Raw genomic sequence first — 17,259 nt, 5'->3', positions numbered from 1 at the left:
GCGGGGCCGGGGGTCTTTTTGCCCGGGTGTTTTAACCAAAGGCTGACCCTGCTGTGAGCGCATCCCTGTGAGGGACCTGAGGTGATTCAGCCCCCGGGGCCGGGCAATGGGGTGGGGAGACCGGTAACGCTCCCGGTAAGGCTCCCAGTAAGGCACAGCTCCCCAGTAAAGCTCACCAGTAAGGCAAGGCTCCCCGGTAACCTGATATGGCACGGGTTCCTAATAAAGTTTCCCTAATAAAGCTTCTGGTAGGGCAAAGCTTCCTAATAAGGCTCCCCGGTAAAGCTGCCCGGTACAGCCCGGTGTCCCGGTAAGGCTCCCCGGTAAGGCACAGCTTCCTAATAAAGCTCCCTAGTAAAGCTTCCCGGTAAGGCACGGCTCCCCGGTACGGGAAAGCTTCCCAATAAAGCTCCCCGGTACGGGAAAGCTTCCTCATAGGGCTCCCCGGTAAGGCGCGGCGTCCCGGTAAGGCTCCCCGCTCCGCCTGGGCTTCCCGTTAAGACCCCCATTAAGGCACAGCCCCCCGGTAAATCTCCCCGATAGATCAGATTCAGCTTCCCGGTAGTGTTAAGCACCCCGATAAGGCCCCATTTCCCGGTGGGCCTCCCCGCTCCGCCTCCTCTCCCGCTCCCGTTTCCCTCAGCGCCCTCCCCTCTCCTCCCTTCCCGCCCCGGCGGCGGCCATTTTGTGGCGCGGGGCAGGCCGGGAGCCCCTCAGAAGGGGGCGGGTGGGCGGGAGGGCGGGGGCGCGCAGGGCGCATGCGCAGCGCCTGAAGGGGCCGGAGCGGTTGGGGGGGGGGGGGGGCGCCGTGTGAGGGAGCCTGGCACAAAATGGCGGCGGGGGGGCGGGCGCTGCGCTCGGGGGGGGCCGCCGCCGACTGAGCGGCTCCGCCGCCTCCTCCCCGCTCATCCCCGGCCGGGGGGGGGGGCTTGGGGGCTTCAGGGGGGGCCCCTCCGGCCTCCTCGAGCCCTTTGGGGTTGAGGCGTTTGCAGGCGGCTTCGTCAGCCGCAGCCTCTCCCCGCCCGCCAGCCAGCGGTGAGGGCCGCGGCGGCGTTTTTTGGGACCCCCCCCCCCCCCCTTCCCCGGGGGGGAGGCCTGAGGGGGGGGTAAAAGCGGCGGCTGCGGCCTCCCCCCCGCCCCCCCCCCTCACGGCGGGCAGCGGCCGTTGAGGCTCCGCCGAGCGGCCGAGGCCCCGCCTGGGCGAGGAGGGCAGGAAGATGGCGGCGGGCGGCGGCGGCAGGGCCTCGTCGTCTTCCTCCTCCTCTTCCTCGGCCGCCTCCTCCTCATCCTCCTCCTCCTCCACCTCCTCCTCGGCGGCGTCGTCTTCAGCCGGCGCCCTGGAGGCCTCGCTCGACAGAAAGCTGCAGGCGGTGACCAACACCATGGAGTCCATCCAGGGCCTCTCCTCCTGGTGCCTGGAGAACAAGCGGCACCACAGCACCATCGTCTACCACTGGATGAAGTGGCTGAGGCGCTGTGAGTGCAGGCCCCGGGGGCGGGGGACGCCCCCTTCCCTTCCCTCTTTCCCCCTCCTGGGGGCTCCCACCCCAAAAAAAAAAAAAAAAAAAATCCCCAGGGTTGAGGGTCCTGAAGGGGGGGGGGGGGGAACGGGGCCTTGTTGTGGGCTCGGGGCTGGTGTCCTTGGGGGGGGGGGGCTCTGTGCTGAGGGGGGTCCCCAAGGTGATGGGGTCCCTGAATTTGTAGGGTCCCTGTGTGGGTGTGAGGGCAGAGCCCCCAGCCCCATATTCCAGCCCCAGCCGCTTGCCCCATGGGCAGGGGGCAGCTTGGAGGGGGGGTGGCTGGAGCTGTGGGGTCGCCCCCCCGGGTTCCCAACCGAATTCAGGGATCGAGCTGCGGTCTGGCGGCCTCTGAGGCGTGATTACCCGGAGATAGTCCAGCCTTGCGTAGCTTCTGGGCGAGCTTTCTGCTTAGAATCGCAGCTTTGTGCTTTAAAATTAAAAAAAAAAAAAAAAAAAGCGGTACCTTGGGCCTCCGAAATCCTGCCCGCGCTCGCCTCGGTTGCGGTGCGTTGTTGTGAGGGATGTGGTCGTGGGGCTCAGGCGTCGTCACCCTCCTGATCCCTGGGGCGAGCGGCCTGCCAGAGGCGTAAATATGAAAAGATTTAAGTGCTGGGGGTCCAAATTCCCCTTTGGCAAACCCCAGCAGCAGGCTGGGTGCCAGAGGTGGGGGGGGGGGAATGTTTTCCCAAACCTAAATAAGGCTGAGCTCACTGCTGCGTGGACGCTTGTGTGGTGCTGTGGGGCCGTGGAGGTGATGGCAGCGAGGGCTGAGGGCAGCAGAGCAGCCCCCAGCTCCCTCCCCGTGCTCAGGGACACGCAGAGCAGCTCCTCCTGCTGCCACCCAAGCGTTGTGGCTCCTTGGCCTGCGATCCCTGAGCATCTCGCCGTGGTCAGGCTCAGCATGACCCGGCTCCCAGTTCCCTGCTTGCATCTCAGGGCAGCTTTTCCTTGGCCTGGGCCCTCGCTTCCAGCATTTTTCAGGTGCAGCCCTGCTCATTTTTCTTCCTCAGAGCTCCTGTCCCGCTCGCTCGCAGCGCTGAGACCCTTCCCCATGCCCCGTGGCCGCAGCATTTGTCTTTCTGCACAGCTCCTCCGCTCCACAGAGCTCCCAAAGCCCCTTTTCTACCCCTCGCTCCTGGCACTGCCCCTTCCTCTCATTTGGTCTCCTTTATTAGCCTTTATCTTGCTCCCAAGTTCGTCAAAATCCATTTAATTGCTCTCTTTTGGAGGCTGACGCTCTGCTCCTGCTCTGCCAGCTCCCGGTCGCCACCAAGCTCTTGGCTCCTCCCGACCCGTTGGGACCGACGTGGGCTTTTCTTTGTCATTATTATTATTTTAATTTATTTTCTTCCTGGTGACTTCAAGGCCAGAGCACCGTGGGCAGGATGAATTGGGGCAGAAAGCGAAGAAATGGGGGAAACGAAGCGCTCAGGAGGCTGCACGGGGTTAAATGTGATTATTCTTAGAAAATTGTGCAGCCCCAGAGCTTCAGGGGCCCTACGAGCCCCACGCTCCAGCAGCTGACCTCCTAGTGCTGGCTGCTGCCGCTCCTTCTGGTGCTACCTTCCTCTTGTTTAGGGGATGGCACAGAAATTGTGGGGATTTTTGGGTGTATTTCTGTGTTCTTGCTGTGCCCGAGTCAGGACAGGGGCCTGACGTTATTAGGAACGACGTTTATTTTTGGGGAGAGCTGGAAGTGAGGTGGCTGGGAGCCGTCCCCTCTAAGCTCCTGAGTTCTCCCGTTACTTTGGGCTTGCTGCTAGACAGAATGGCTGCAAAACGAAAAGCAGGAGCTTAAATCACATCAGAAGTGCCGTGGGCACGGCTGCTTTTACCTGGGGATGAACCTGAACGTTGTTTGTGTGTTTGTTTTTGCCTTCAGCCGCCTTCCCTCATCGACTGAACCTTTTTTACCTGGCCAACGATGTGATACAGAACTGCAAGAGAAAAAACGCCATCGTGTTCCGCGACACGTTTGCAGAAGTGCTCCCCGAAGCTGCTTCGTTAGTGAAGTAAGTAACGGCGTGCCGCAAGCCTTGGCATCCCCAAAAACATGCTCCTGAACGTCTCCAACTCTAGAAACGTTAGCAAAACGTCACGGATTGTTCCTGTTGGGTTCAGCCCTTTAAAACCCCTCGTTTTGAAGGTGTTATTTCGTGCCCTCGCGCTTGCAGACACCGGTCCTGCTTTCCCGAGGCCACTCGGCGTGCTAAAAATGCTCCAGGGCTGTGGTGTGAAGCTCAGTGCTGTGACACCAAGAGCTGTGCCCATCCTGGGGGCTGCCAGGAGGGCGTGCGGCTGCCTTTTGGCCCCCAGGGGATCTCGTTCACCCTCAGGTTCTCAAATATCCGTATCTACGGGTTCTCGAAGTCAGTCTTTAGTCCAAATTTGGGGTTAGAAATGATAATGTGGGAGAAATCACAGTGAGCTTGCTGCTGCTCTCTGGCATGGGGATGTGATTTGCTCTGAAGGGTCTTGGAAACTTGATTTTAACCTAGAATCACTTTACTCTTTTTAGAATCAGGAGAAATTGGTGTGTGGAGGGAAAAAAATAATAATAATAAAAAAAACAATCTGCTCTTCTCTTTCAGGGATCCGTCAGTTTCCAAATCTATAGAAAGAATCTTCAAAATCTGGGAGGACAGAAATGTGTACCCCGAGGAAACTATTCTGGCACTAAAAGAAGCTCTGAGTAAGTCATTTGCCCTTTTTGGTTCTTAACTTACCAATGCACGTGCAAGTTTGATATGGTTTAAGACTACTCCTGATGCCAGAGTGAAATGCCTTTGTCACGTGTGTGCTCTTTCTACCCTTTCACAGAGTAAAAAGGAAAGGTAGCGAGGTGTGAGGGGCACAGAATTTGTCTGCTTCGTGCTTCTTGTACCTAAAGACAGCTCTGAATCCCTTAAGGGAAGCTGGAGTTGTTCCAGCTGAGAGCAAAATCCGTGTGGATGTGAAGTGGTCTTGGAAATCCCGAGCGTTGTGCCCCGGGAGAGGCTGTGTCTGCCTCTTCCTTTGAGCACGAGCCCTCTTACACCTGAACTGAGCCTTGGATGTGATGGAGGTGTGAACAACGAAGGTGGTTTTGTTCCTCTCCACTCAGTTTTAGTACTAAGTTGTAGTTCCTGATATTTGTCACGTAGGAAACTGGCTGAAAGCAAAGCTGGAGGCTGAGGTAGCCTGATTGTGCTTACCGAAACACTCTGCTTAAAAACTGAAATCACGAACACTGACCTGGAAGCGTGTGTAGTCAGGTAAAACCAGCAATTAAGCCAGCACAATTAGCCAAAAATAAGTGTATGGACTTATCTCGAAGGCAATTAGACCCTGTTTGTGCTCTGTTTGGTTACGTCAGTAACAGCCAAAGGAGCTGCAGGAAATCCTTGCCTGTGGTTTCGAAGGGCCAGCTGTAGTTGTTGCAGAGAGATCCAGGACCTTGGGCTCCGATTTTGGCACACGGAGAGTCTGTAGTTGAGCACTGCATGTGGAGAAGTGAAGTTTGTGTGTCCGTTAGGAAACCTGGAGCTTCTGTAACTTGAAATGTGTTTCTGATCACTTGCAGATCAGGTGTGATGTCTGTTTTTTCAACTTGCATTGCTTGTCTGTTGAATGCTGATTTCCTAAAAGCCTACCTAAAGGGCAGTTATAAAACTAAACCACTTTTTTTTTAGATGCATTGTGTTTTTCCTTTTTATTTTGGTCATTACTGTGATTTTTGAACTGTTTTAGTGCAAGGGCAAACAGAAACTTGATTTAAAACTGGAAGACCATCCCGCAGGTTGCTGTATCCCTGAGTAAACTTAGGTTCTCTTGGGCATCCAGCAGCTCATCGAAGGAAGTTGGTCTAGGTATTTTAAAACAAATTTCTGTTCACTCTTTTTACCATACAACCATATGGCACCAAAAACCAGATTCTTAAAGGAATCCCATAATGCCAGACTGCAAAAACTGAAATGTTTTCCAGGTACCACTTTCAAAACTCAGAAGCAGCTGAAAGAAACTCTGAACAAACAACCGAATAAGCCGTGGAAGAAATCTCAAAGTAAGGAACCAATGTGAACTCTCTGAACTAATATAAAAATTGCCTTCTTGAGGAACAGAAGAAAGGCTAGCCCTAAATGGGCAAAGTACCTGGACTAAAATACGAGCCAGCATGCACCTTCCAGGCTTGTAAAGCTCCTTACAGACTAATATGTAAAGTGCCAAGGAGTTGTTGCTAGAGAACCGCTTTTTTTTAAAGGAATGAAGTGTGAAAAAAAGACTTGAGCAGAGAGTAGAGGAAAGATCAGGTGAAACCTCTTGGAAACTGGCGTTAGACTATGCAGAGATGGAGAGAAGACAGCCAGAACCCTGCGCTTGGGCAGCAGGAAGGCGTGGTGGACAGGACCTTCATGTTCAGGAACACATCTTCACCAGCAAGCTAGATGCTAGAATAAAAGCAACCTGCAAGCTGGCAGTGCAGATAACGAACTTTGCCATCCAACATTCCCAGGAGTGCAGCCTAGCTGGAAATGCATTTCTCACAGGCTAATCTCAGTGTACACTGAAGCCCCGAATGCAAGATGATGGAAGGGTAGGGCTAAGATGCAGCACGCGCCTGCTGGTACCAGTGCTGAGAGCAGAAGGTTAACGAAAGGGCTTGGAAGCTTTAATTACTTGGCTAACGCCACCAGCAAAAGTGCATTCCCCAACCAAAGTGCATTCAGCATGGATGAAGGATGTAGCCTTTCACTTCAGCTCACACGTTTCTCCTCTTTTTGTCCAGAAACAAACGGATTTAGCGTCTCCTGATGATGGGATTCCATCCGTCCCGTTAGTGAGGTGTCAGAGTAGGGGTGTAGGATTTTTTGTTGAGGTTGAGAGCTTGGTTAAGCCCCGTAAGTAGGAAAAAGAGACCCCATCTGAAGGAAATAATGAGCTGTGTGGTAGCTCCGAGTCTGGCATTTAGGAAATCTTATTACCTTGTAGGGAAGTATAAGCTGTCACCTGAGAAAGCTCCTAGATCAATCTTTGCAGGGACTTGTCTTCCCAGCAGCAGAGCTGGAGAAGGTACGCACAGCAAACTTGTGTAGCACGTAAAAATGTGAAATTAGTCTGATTTGTTGGCCACCATCACAACCTAGCTGTGCGTGACCGTGTCCGGTTTAGCTAACGGAAAGCCAGAGCCCTGAGGGACATCGTGTGGAGGGCAAGCTGCGAGGAATAACAGCAGCCTGCGAGCCTTTTGTTGAGTTATGCTGAAATGTTTTTGATTAGAGCTGCCCTTTTGTGACTTTTGATTAGCATCAACCTGTGATTCCTCGGTTTCTTTATACTTTTCCTTTCTTCCAACAGCATCCACCAACCCAAAAGCTGCTTTGAAGTCCAAGATTGTCGCTGAATTCAGAGTAAGTCTGCAAGTGGAAATGTTGTGTTGTGCTAACCTTTGTCCTTGAGCTGTTGCTTTTCTGTCTTACGTCCACCAGCAGCATAAACTTGATCAGAAAATCTAGTATCCAGCGTCTTTTTGTTCCTTGGTGCTGTTGGCTGCTAGGCATTTCAGCTGTGAGCCTTGTTTAGGGCTAGTAGTGAAAAGTGCAGCTTGGGGTGGCGGAGGAGATGGTGGCAATAAATTTTTCTAGAATACTCCCCCAGAAGGAGCAAGATCCGTTGCAGAAATGCATGCTCACTGCTGAATGTAATGATTAAAAAAAAGTCCTGTCCCTGTTCTTAATCATCACAGCTAAGCCAGGAGACCTGTAGAAGTGCCAGCCCTGCCTAAACCTCTGTCAGCTGATCTGGTGGACTTCAGGTTCAAAATCCAGAGGTTCCCCTAGTCTATTTCTGCAGTAGCTTTAACTCAGAAATGAATTAAATTAATTGAAAAGAAGCATTGCTTGTTGCTGAAGTAGATCTGCGACGTTAGCTTCACGAAGCAGAGGGATCTGTTCGGCAGGATGAGATGAGGATGCTTCTCTTGTTTGATTTTTTTCAGCCCCAGTCTCTCATTGACGAATTGCTGTTGTATAAGCGCTCGGAAGACCAGATAGAACTGAAAGAGAAGCAGCTCTCCACTATGCGAGTGGATGTGTGCAGCACTGAAACACTGAAATGCTTAAAAGGTAAAGATAGTATCTAATGTATAAAAACTGCTGTCATGAAGGAGGCACGAATACACGCTCTGGGATGTCGCAGCTCGTACTTTCTGTTGAGCCTTAAACCAGAAATTGGACTCTGTGCAGTTCAGAATCACTAAACAGGTGCCTAAAATATTTAATTTGGGCCTCAATGTAGAAACAATAATGAAGGAAGGACAGAACTCCAGATTTTTGCCTCTTCCCAAACAGAAGGGGGCTCTCTGGTTAATAGAAACAGCAAAACGTTGCACTTCTGCCTTTATTTATCATTAACCACAAACGAGTTGGAAAACAACAAGGACTGCTTGCAGCTCGGCCTCTTGCAGTGCCTTTAGCTGGTTGATGACAGCCTGTTTCTCGTGCAACCGATCTCCTCAAGCACCAGAGGGGTGATGTGTGTCACATGTGTGTCACTTTACACTTTCAGGATGCTGCAGCAGTGTTTTAATGCCATGGTATCACCCCACCTGCTCAGCGTGGTGCATGAATGCTGCTCGCTGCCTCGCTTTGCATGCCCAGGGCAGGGCTTTGTGGCTGCTGATCCATGAGCAGAGCAGTTTGGGGAGCAGAAAGTGTTGCAGTGCGTGGGGTCTCCTGTCTCAGCTCCCCACTCGCTGCTGTTCAGGGGACGCTTCTGAGGGCTGATGTCCCGTTTGGTGGACGACAGCTGACCCGTGCGATGTTATTCTCCTTCTAGACAAAACAGGAGGCAAGAAGTTCTCCAAGGAGTTTGAAGAAGCGAGTTCAAAGCTCGAGGAGTTTGTAAACGGCTTGGACAAGCAAGTGAAAAACGGCCCCTCGCTAACTGAAGCCCTGGAGAACGCTGGTATATTTTATGAAGCGCAGTACAAGGAAGTCAAAGTCGTAGCGAACGTAAGTGTGATTTTCCTCAGCCGCCTTCGTGTGGACTGATGTTTGCCTGTGTTTTGCTGGGTAAACTGGAGGCTGAAAAATGCATCCTCTGTCTGTTTGGGAGAAGGAGATGCTACAAAATTCCTGGGTCGGAGGCTGAGTTTGCAGAACCTTGCACATTGCTGCAGTTTCAGCTCCTCTGCGTTTTTGAAAGGGGAGATAATTGCACTTAGTCTAACAAATCCTGAATTCTGGAAACCACATGAGGTGTTGTAGTCAGTATGAGAACTAGATGAGCAAACTGACAGAATTCGGTACAGCGTTGTAGAAACGGAACAAACAACCCTCCTCCCAAAAAAAGAACAACAGAAACAGGAGCTCATTTGTTTTGTATGAAAATTGTTTTAAGTAACTGGAAACAGCTTTTATCTTCTCCTTCTTATGCGTTCCTTGCTCTGCAAGTCAAAGCTGAGATTTTACTGCAAGGTTCTGAGTAGGGTACAGATAATTGGAAATGGAGATGGTTTTCTCAGGATGTGTTCTGCTTTGGTTAGAGAAGTAATTGAGGCATGTTGTCTTCCGATAAAAGACTCAGTTCAACGTCTGTTCCTTCTCAGGCTTACAAAACGTTTGCTAACAGAGTGAGCAATCTGAAGAAAAAGCTGGATCAGCTGAAAGCAACGCTTCCTGACCCAGAGGAGTCTCCTGTCCCCTCCCCGAGTATGGACGCCCCATCTCCAACGGGCTCCGAGTCCCCCTTCCAGGGGATGGGGGAGGAGGACAGCTCACGTTCTCCAGCAGTTGGAAACCGCAAAACGGCGTCTCCAGAGCCCGTGACAGATAATCGGGACGTGGAGGACATGGAACTGTCTGACGTGGAGGACGATACGTCTAAAATCATTGGTATGTTCTGCGCGAGCAGCGGTGGGACTGCGTAGAACTTTTATCTGCCCAAAACACCCTTTGCAAACCTCATTTGGGAGGGAGAGCAGGTGCAAAACCCTCGCTGGGCTGCGGATGGCGCACTTGAGTTGCAGTCTGCACCACTCCTCCAGCCCCAGCAGGGAAGTTGCGAGCTGCCTGGGATTGTTCCCCTCTCCCAAACCACTCCCCACAATGCTTTTTAGATAACCTCAGGGAGTCAGACTCAAATTCCCTGCCCGGTGTTAAATGAAGATCACATTGAAAAAATCTCATACCCTAAATAACCCTTAAAGGACAGAGAGATAATTCTGGGCTTCTTCTCCCCCTGCTGCAGTGGAGGAGAGGAAGGAGAAGCAGGCTGCTCCACCTTCAGCCCCTGTGAAGGCTGAAAATGCCCCAAAAGCAGCGCCGGCCACCGCTGCTGTCAGCACAACCTCAGTGACAGTGACAACACCCGCCCAGACTCCTCCGACTCCTCCAGCTCCCAAGGTGGTGAGCGCAGCGCCCGTCCCTCCATCGCCAGCGCTCGCCTTGCCAAACCTTGCGAACGTCGACCTGGCAAAGATCAGCTCCATCCTCAGCAGTTTGACTTCTGTCATGAAAAACACAGGTGAGTGCTGAAGTGGTCCCGGCGCAGGTGCTTGCCTTTGAAGAGCTGACGGTGGAGTTTTCCCTCTGTAATCTTTTAGAGCTAAGTTGTCACAAAATAACTGTCGCAAAATAAACACGATTGAGTTATTGCTTAAAGGTTGAGTTATTGCTTAAAGATTGGCTCGGTCTCTCTGACACAACTCTTGGCTTCGTGAGCCTCTCCTCGCTCACGCTCGCCGGAACTCTGCTGCGGTTGTATCTGTGGGAAACGTGAGCCAAAAAAAGCTCCTCTTAACGAAGCAACATAGGTGAGCAGTGTGTGCTTCCATCCTAGGTGTCAGTCCTGCATCAAGACCTTCTCCGGGAACCCCGACAAGCCCAACAGCTCTAACTAGTGGCCTGAAGACTCCTGTCCTGGGGACTCCATCTGCTCCTTCAAACCCGTTAGCAAATATTCTCTCCAAAGTGGAGATAACTCCTGAGAGCATTCTGTCTGCCCTCTCCAAAACCCAGACTCAGACTGCGCCAGCACTGCAAGGTACTGGGGTGGATTTTGAGTGAATGTCTTAACGGTGCGTTCGACGTCAGCATCGGCGCTGACACGTGCTGCTCTGCAGCCCTACAGCGAAAGTGAGGGGAGAAAAAGCTTAATTGAAACGTGTTACATTTTTTGGCAAACAATAGATGACCTCCTCAGGTAACAGGAGTGTTGTGGAGCGGTGTTTTGTTACCTTCCTGTACATCTTCACGTTTCTGACCTGACCATTGGGCATTTTTCCCGGAGCACTTCGTGGAAGAACAGGGAGTGTGACAGGAGAGCAAATGAGGTCATTGTGGTTTCTTTGTGCTTCTGAGAGAGCTTTTCTAGTGGTTAGAGCAGAAAACTTCTCAGAGGCGCTCGTCGTGCTTCTGCAGCTCTGGTCAGCAGCGCAGCGCGCGCGCCTTTTATACTTGGCTACAAAGCCAGGATGAGTTATTACTGAACTTACTCAGACGTATGTTGTAACTTTTATTTATAGGTTAATTATTGCCTCTGGCAAAAGTCCGTAGCTCTGTGGGTACTCACATTAATATTAAATGCTGCAAAATCCAGTCGTTTTCCTGGCTAAAACACGAAGTAGTTTTAAGGAACATCTGTAATATAAATGCAGGAGTCTCGCCCTCAACAGCAGTTGAAGTTCTCTTGCCTCTTACCCCAGTATCTGATCGCAGCGTTCTTTCTTCCAGGTCTGTCATCCTTACTTCAGAGCGTTGCTGGAAACACCATTCAGTCGAGCGAAGCCGCCTCGCAGAGCACTTCAGCGTCACCAGCCAACACAACTGTACCGTGCGTGAAGGGAAGGAATATTCCTTCCAACACCCAGTCCTTTATATCCAAAACTTTTGGTTATTCTCCCAATTCGTCAACCGCCGAGGTTTCCTCGACTTCAGTTACGAAGGCTCCCATTGGACATACCGCGGGGCTTTCAAGTTCCAGTTTTAAGCCGCCAACCAATTCCCTGGGATTCTCCAGTTCCCACCCTCCCAGTCCTTCCTCCCTTTTACCCACAGACACCTCAATGAGTCAATCCTCCGAAATTTCAAAGGCGAAGCTGGAATCGGAACCCCCCTCCCCAAGCCTGGAGATGAAGATACACAACTTCCTGAAGGGAAATCCCGGCTTCAGCGGCCTGAACTTGAATATTCCGATTTTAAGCAGCTTAGGGTCCAACATCGCAACGGAAAGTCACTCGGCTGACTTTCAGCGTGGTCCTACCAGCACTTCCATGGACAATGTGGACGGAACGCCGGTGCGCGATGAGCGGAGTGGGACGCCCACCCAGGACGAGATGATGGACAAGCCAACGTCCAGCAACGTTGACACCATCTCCTTGCTGTCAAAAATCATGAGCCCCGGTTCCTCTACTCCCAGCAGCACCAGGTCGCCTCTCCAGAGCAGGGACGATGGCTATCCCCAGGAGCTTTCCAATTCTGTGCACACCTACCGGCCCTTCGGCCTCGGCAGAGATTCTCCGGCCGGCATGTACAAGCAGCCTGCAGATAGCATGGAAATCCCCTCCTCTTTAATGGACTCCTCGCAGGAGAAGTTTTACCCGGACACGTCTTTCCAAGAAGACGAAGATTACCGTGACTTCGACTACTCCGGGCCCCCCCCGTCTGCCATGTTAAACCTGGAGAAAAAGCCCACAAAGTCGATTTTGAAATCGAGTAAATTATCCGAAGCTGCGGAGTACCAGCCGGTCCTGTCCAGTTACGGACAAAGATCGCAGGATTTCAGCGTCAAGTCGTCGTTCCCTCAGTCGATGAGGTCTATTCTCGATCAGAGCGAGAGCTGCGACCCGCTGTCGACGTCTCCAGGGCTGTACGGGAGCTACGGGCTGCGGGGCAACGACTCCACCTCGGATGGTTCCCCTTCTCCCAGTAAGAACGACGTTTTTTTCGCACCCGACTCCAATCACAACAACTTGCCGAAACCCGTGGTGCACTCGGGCCTCTCGCAGAAGCAATACCCGGACTCGCCCCACTCCATTCCCCACCGGTCCCTTTTCTCCTCCCAAAGCCCCGCGGGCAGAGCGGCCGCCACGGGCGTGGACAAATCGTTGGGATCTTCCATTTCCGCCACCTCGACGATGGAGTTCAAGAACATGCTGAAGAACGCCTCCTCGCGTAAACCCTCCGAGGAGAAGCATTTTAGCCAGATTTCTAAAAGCGGCTCCAACGAAGGGGTCGCTTTGTCCAGCCACGGCCAGGCCGGAGGGGCCAAAGGCGAGCAGCAGCAGCAGGAGGAGCACTACCGCATCGAGACCCGGGTGTCGTCGTCCTGCTTGGATTTGCCCGACAGCACCGAGGAGAAGGGAGCCCCCATCGAAACCCTGGGCTACCACAACGCCTCGAGCAGCAGGGGCATGTCCGGGGAGCCCATCCAGACCGTCGAATCCATCCGAGTCCTGGGGAAAGGAAGCAGAGGCCACGGGCGAGAGGCGAGCAGGTCGGGGTGGTTCGAGATGGGCAACGCGGCGAGCGCCTTCGATAACGGGCCCTCGAGCGCCTCGGAGCTGCCCGGCATGGGGGGCTTCCAGGCGCAGTACAAGGAGCACGTGGCCCCCTTCCAGGAGAGCGTGAACAATTTCAGAACGAATAACTTCAGCCCCGCTTTCGACCACCACATGCCACCTCCCATCCCGCCTCCTCCCCTGGAGCACGGGACTCCTTTCCAGAGGGATCCCGTCGGCCCTCCCCCGGGCCCCCCGGCCGCTCCCCCCAAGGATCACGGCAGCCTCTTCCCGCGGGATCACTCGGTCCCCCCGCACCTGCCGCCCGTGGATCACACTAACCCCTTCTCAAAAGAAACCTCCTCTCCCCTCGCCCTGCCCCACGGCGTGCCCCCGCCTCCTTCCGTGGAGCACACCGGGGTCCCCTTCCCCGCTCCCCCGCCGCCCCCCGTCCCCGGGGAGCACGCCGGCGTCCCCTTCCCCACGCAGCAGCCGCCGCCGACCGGGGAGCACGGTGGCGTGCCCTTCCCCGCGCCTCCCATCCCCGTGGAGCACGGCGGCGGCGGCGCCTTCGCCAAGGAGCACGGTACCGTTCACCAAGGGACGCTGAAGGAGCATTTTAACGTGCACCCGGGACCCAGGGAGGCGACGGCCCAGCCCCAGCGGGACCCCGGCGGCGCCGGCGGCGGCGCCCCCCTGGTGGGCCGCGTGCGCGAAGCCGTGGGGCTGGGGGGCTCCCTCTCCAGGGAGCAGCAGCAGCTGGGGCCCGCCCGCAGCGTCACCCCCATCGGCCCCGCTCACAGAGACACTGCCAACCGCGGCGGGATGATGGTCAGGAACCCGCGGGCAGACTTCAGGCCCAGGGAGCCCTTCCTAAACAGAGACCCCTTTCACAGCCTGAAGAGGCCCCGGCCGCCTTTCGGGAGGGGATCCCCCTTCTTTGCACCAAAACGCCCCTTCTTCCCCCCCAGGTACTGAAGCAGACGCCCATCTCTTGAGCGAAGGTATCCGGACATTGTAGAGAGCAGGGGAGTAGCGCTTTCACTTGGTTTTTCCTTTTTTTTTTTCTTCCCCTTTTTCCCCCTCCCTCCCTCCTGAAGAGCCCCGTAACACTTTTTTTCCTAAATTAAATGTTCTGTATTTTTTGGTTGTTCATTTCCTAAGCCACCCAGTTGGTGCGAGACTAGAAAAAAAAAAATGTTTTAACAAAAAGAAGTATTGCTGTTGTAATAAAACTTCCAGTAGTAGTCTAAACAAAAAAAAAGAGATGAAATGCGCGATGTTGGGATCTTCTTTTAGCTGATTACCAAATGGCTTCGCCTCCCGAGCCCTCGCAGCCCGTGTCAGACCACAAGGAGAGGTTGGGGGCAGGAGCTGTGCCGCTGGTAGGGAAGAACAAAGGGTCCAAGCGCTTTTCTGTGGTGATGGAGACCCCAACCACCCCAAGCAACCCCTCCTGTGCCTTTCCTGGGGGGGAATAACCCCCACCAACACCCGCAGGCTCTGCGGGGCGTCCTCCCCCTGACCGCTTCTCTGGCTGGCAAAAAAAAACCACCACAAGCCCCCGCTCGGTGGCTGCCCCAGGAACCTTGAACTTGGTCTGCTTTCGGGCAGCGGGCTCTGGCCTGCGCGCTCCCCAGCATCTCCCGCGCAGGTTTTGGCCCCAAAAACCAACAAATCGGGAACTCTCCAGCGGCCGGCGTGTTCCCTACACCCACCTGGCCGCAGCACCCTCCGCACGGCCGCGGCTCGCGGCAGCCCGTGTGCTCGTGGCCCCTTCCGTGGAGCTTAACCCCCTTTGGAAAAACCCCTCTTGTTTGTTATTTTTTTGTTTGTTTGCGTTGTTTTTTCCCCTTTTTTGTTGTTTTTTTCTTTTTTTTTTTGTTTTTTTTTTTTCCCCTGGGAACACTGTTTGACTTTCTCTGTGTGTGTATATATAATCGCTTTTTAACGCCATCTCTGATTGTGTGAAACTCACAGGCTGTAAGCTGAGAGACAGAACCTGCATGCGGAGGAATGGGGACGAGGCCGGGCCCCCTGCTCCCTGCGTGCTCTCCGTGGGGACGGCCCTGCCGCCGTGTGCGCAGGGGGCTTTTATATGAAGTTGGAATTTTACTTGATTAATTTTTATTTTATTATTATTTTTTTTTTTTTTTAGTTGGTAGAATTCATTATCTATATGTTTGATAAAGGTGTAGGGTTAAATATCTACATAAAAATTGCAAAAAAGAGCAAGTGGCGGAGCATTTCTTTGTTGCGTGTGCTCGGGCTGTGCTTTATTTAACGCAGAGGGGGTGCCCGCGAGGAAGCTGCGAGGTTTTGGACGGGGAGCTGGGCGAAATGTGGCAGGGAAGAAGCCAACGAAGGACGTTCAGAGGCACGAGGGGCTGGAGAGGAGAGGAGCTCGGGGCTGCTCGTCCTTTCCCTGTGCCCCAAACCCTTCAACACCCAGCTCTGACTGCTCCAGGTCATCTTCGTGTCCGGGTTTAGGGTCTGGCCTCCAAACCGCAGCCGCGTGGGGACAGAGCCAGCGCTATCTCCGACCACCTTTTCCCTCTAGATACAAGAATGTGAATGATTTTTCTGCTGCTCTTGCTTCAAGTGGTGATTTCCAGGTCCAGCTGGGTTCGGCCGGGAGGTGAGGGTGGCCGCTTGCCGGCGTCCTGCCGCTCTGCAGTGGCTTTTGAGGTCAGATGAAGTGAAAGGACTCGTGCTAAGGCAAAAAAAAAAAACACAAAAAAAAAACACAAAACATTTTAACAGTGGAAGCTGCGAGGTTTTTCTGGTTGGAGGTTTTCCATTTTCCTCTGTGCTGTTACTTTAAAATAGCGGAGGCCCCACTGTACATATGTAAAAACCACCCGGTGATTTTGGGGACGTGAAGGCGTTTGCTTTTCCTCCCGCGTCTGTGATTTCAACCCCCGTTAACCAGACTTTAACTTTTGTATTTCACCTGACACGGAAAACAAATGAAATAAACGTGTATTTTTTAAATAAAAGCATGAAGCGGTGTGTCTCCTCACGGCCACGGCTCACCTGCGGGACCGAGAGGCCGGCCGGACACACGGACACCCACCACACTCTTGGATAATGTGAATAATGTGCGTTTTTTTTTTTTTTTTTTATGATTTTTGTTTGTTTTTTTTGTTTGTTTTTCTAAACCCTGCCGAATAACCGAGCGTGCTCGGAGGCCGCGGGAGGGTGAGCTGCTGTCGTTCCCAAACCGCTGTAAATACCGCCTGCTTTTTTTTTTTTTTCTTTCCCTGTGCCTGTAAAGACGAGCGGGGGTGCGTGGGGTCGGGGGAGAGGAGGCGACGATGAATCCGCAGATCATTTTGAAAAATGTGTATTAATACATTTAATAAAACACCTACTTCGGCTGGTTTCACACTCTTCTTTAACGGGGCCTTCTGCTTGCCTCTGGGGGCTGCTGGGGGCTGCTCCCAGGCCTCTGCTCTCCGCTGCTGCTCTTCCTCCTCCTCCTCCTCCTCCTCCTCCTCCTGGGTTTCCCCTTCCCAGGATCCGAGGGCACTGGGAGAGGATCGGAGCCTCGCCGAGCACCTCCGTGGAGCCAAACTGCCACTGCACGTGCTGCTCTCCCCTGCTCCACCTCCTAGGGTTTTTCTTTCACACATGACTAATTTGGGGCTCTTTGTGCTGTTTCGGCTGCTTTTTCCTTGTGTTTTGCTTCAATCGGATAAGGGCAAGGACCTGCTGGGGGCTGGTTGTGTCCCAGCCCTGGGTATTTCCCTGCGGTGTCCCCAATTTTCCTGTCCCCCACGGGCTGGAGACGAAGCACGGCCACACTGAGGATGAGTGGAGTGAGCATCGATGCAGGCTTTTACCCCAAAACGGAGGCTGCTGCTACGGCTTCATCCCCACAGCACCCACGTGCAGGATCCTCGGACCTCAGCCTACAGCAGGGTGAAGCCTTTGGAGGAAGAGGGGGCTCCCAGACCCTATAACAAGAAGCCCCCAAAGGTTTTTGGGGTCCCAGAGTTGGGGGAGCCAAGGTGGGGAGTTGGGGCTGCTGCCGGGTGGGCTACAGGGGGGCTTCTGGTGGCTGGATGGGATTTGGGCTGCAGGAGAGCAAACTGGGGGTGTTTTGGGGTCTGGAGGATTTGGGGCGTTTTGAGGGATCTGGCCATAGGAATGTGAGCTGACAGTAGTTGGTGGCTGGAGGATTTGGGGTGTTTTTGAGGTGGAGCTGGGGGCAGGAGTGCAAAACAACAACATTCTGGGGTGCGGAGAATTTGGGGCGCT

General features: G+C 53.6%; 1 protein-coding gene across 2 annotated transcripts; it reads left to right on the top strand.

Annotated features, from left to right (window-relative positions):
- The first annotated feature begins 864 nt into the window (after positions 1 to 864).
- Positions 865 to 16,378, top strand: RPRD2 (regulation of nuclear pre-mRNA domain containing 2). 2 transcript variants are annotated; one of them, XM_084500579.1, is made up of 11 exons: positions 865 to 1,476; positions 3,403 to 3,532; positions 4,112 to 4,212; positions 5,485 to 5,562; positions 6,855 to 6,907; positions 7,495 to 7,621; positions 8,334 to 8,509; positions 9,106 to 9,391; positions 9,747 to 10,022; positions 10,338 to 10,541; positions 11,231 to 16,378. In XM_084500579.1, the coding sequence occupies exons 1-11, from the start codon at positions 1,218 to 1,220 to the stop codon at positions 13,972 to 13,974; spliced, it is 4,434 nt and encodes a 1,477-aa protein (XP_084356705.1). In that variant the 5' UTR covers positions 865 to 1,217; the 3' UTR covers positions 13,975 to 16,378. The 2 variants fall into 2 exon arrangements, with proteins under 2 accessions (XP_084356705.1, XP_084356706.1); XM_084500580.1 differs by lacking the exon at positions 5,485 to 5,562.
- Positions 16,379 to 17,259: the final 881 nt, after the last annotated feature.

This window comes from Aythya ferina (assembly GCF_964211825.1).
Source record: "Aythya ferina genome assembly, chromosome: 29".
Taxonomy (NCBI): Eukaryota; Metazoa; Chordata; class Aves; order Anseriformes; family Anatidae; genus Aythya; species Aythya ferina.
The sequence above is the reverse complement of the archived record's forward strand: the minus strand, read 5'-3'. Positions and strand labels throughout refer to the sequence as shown.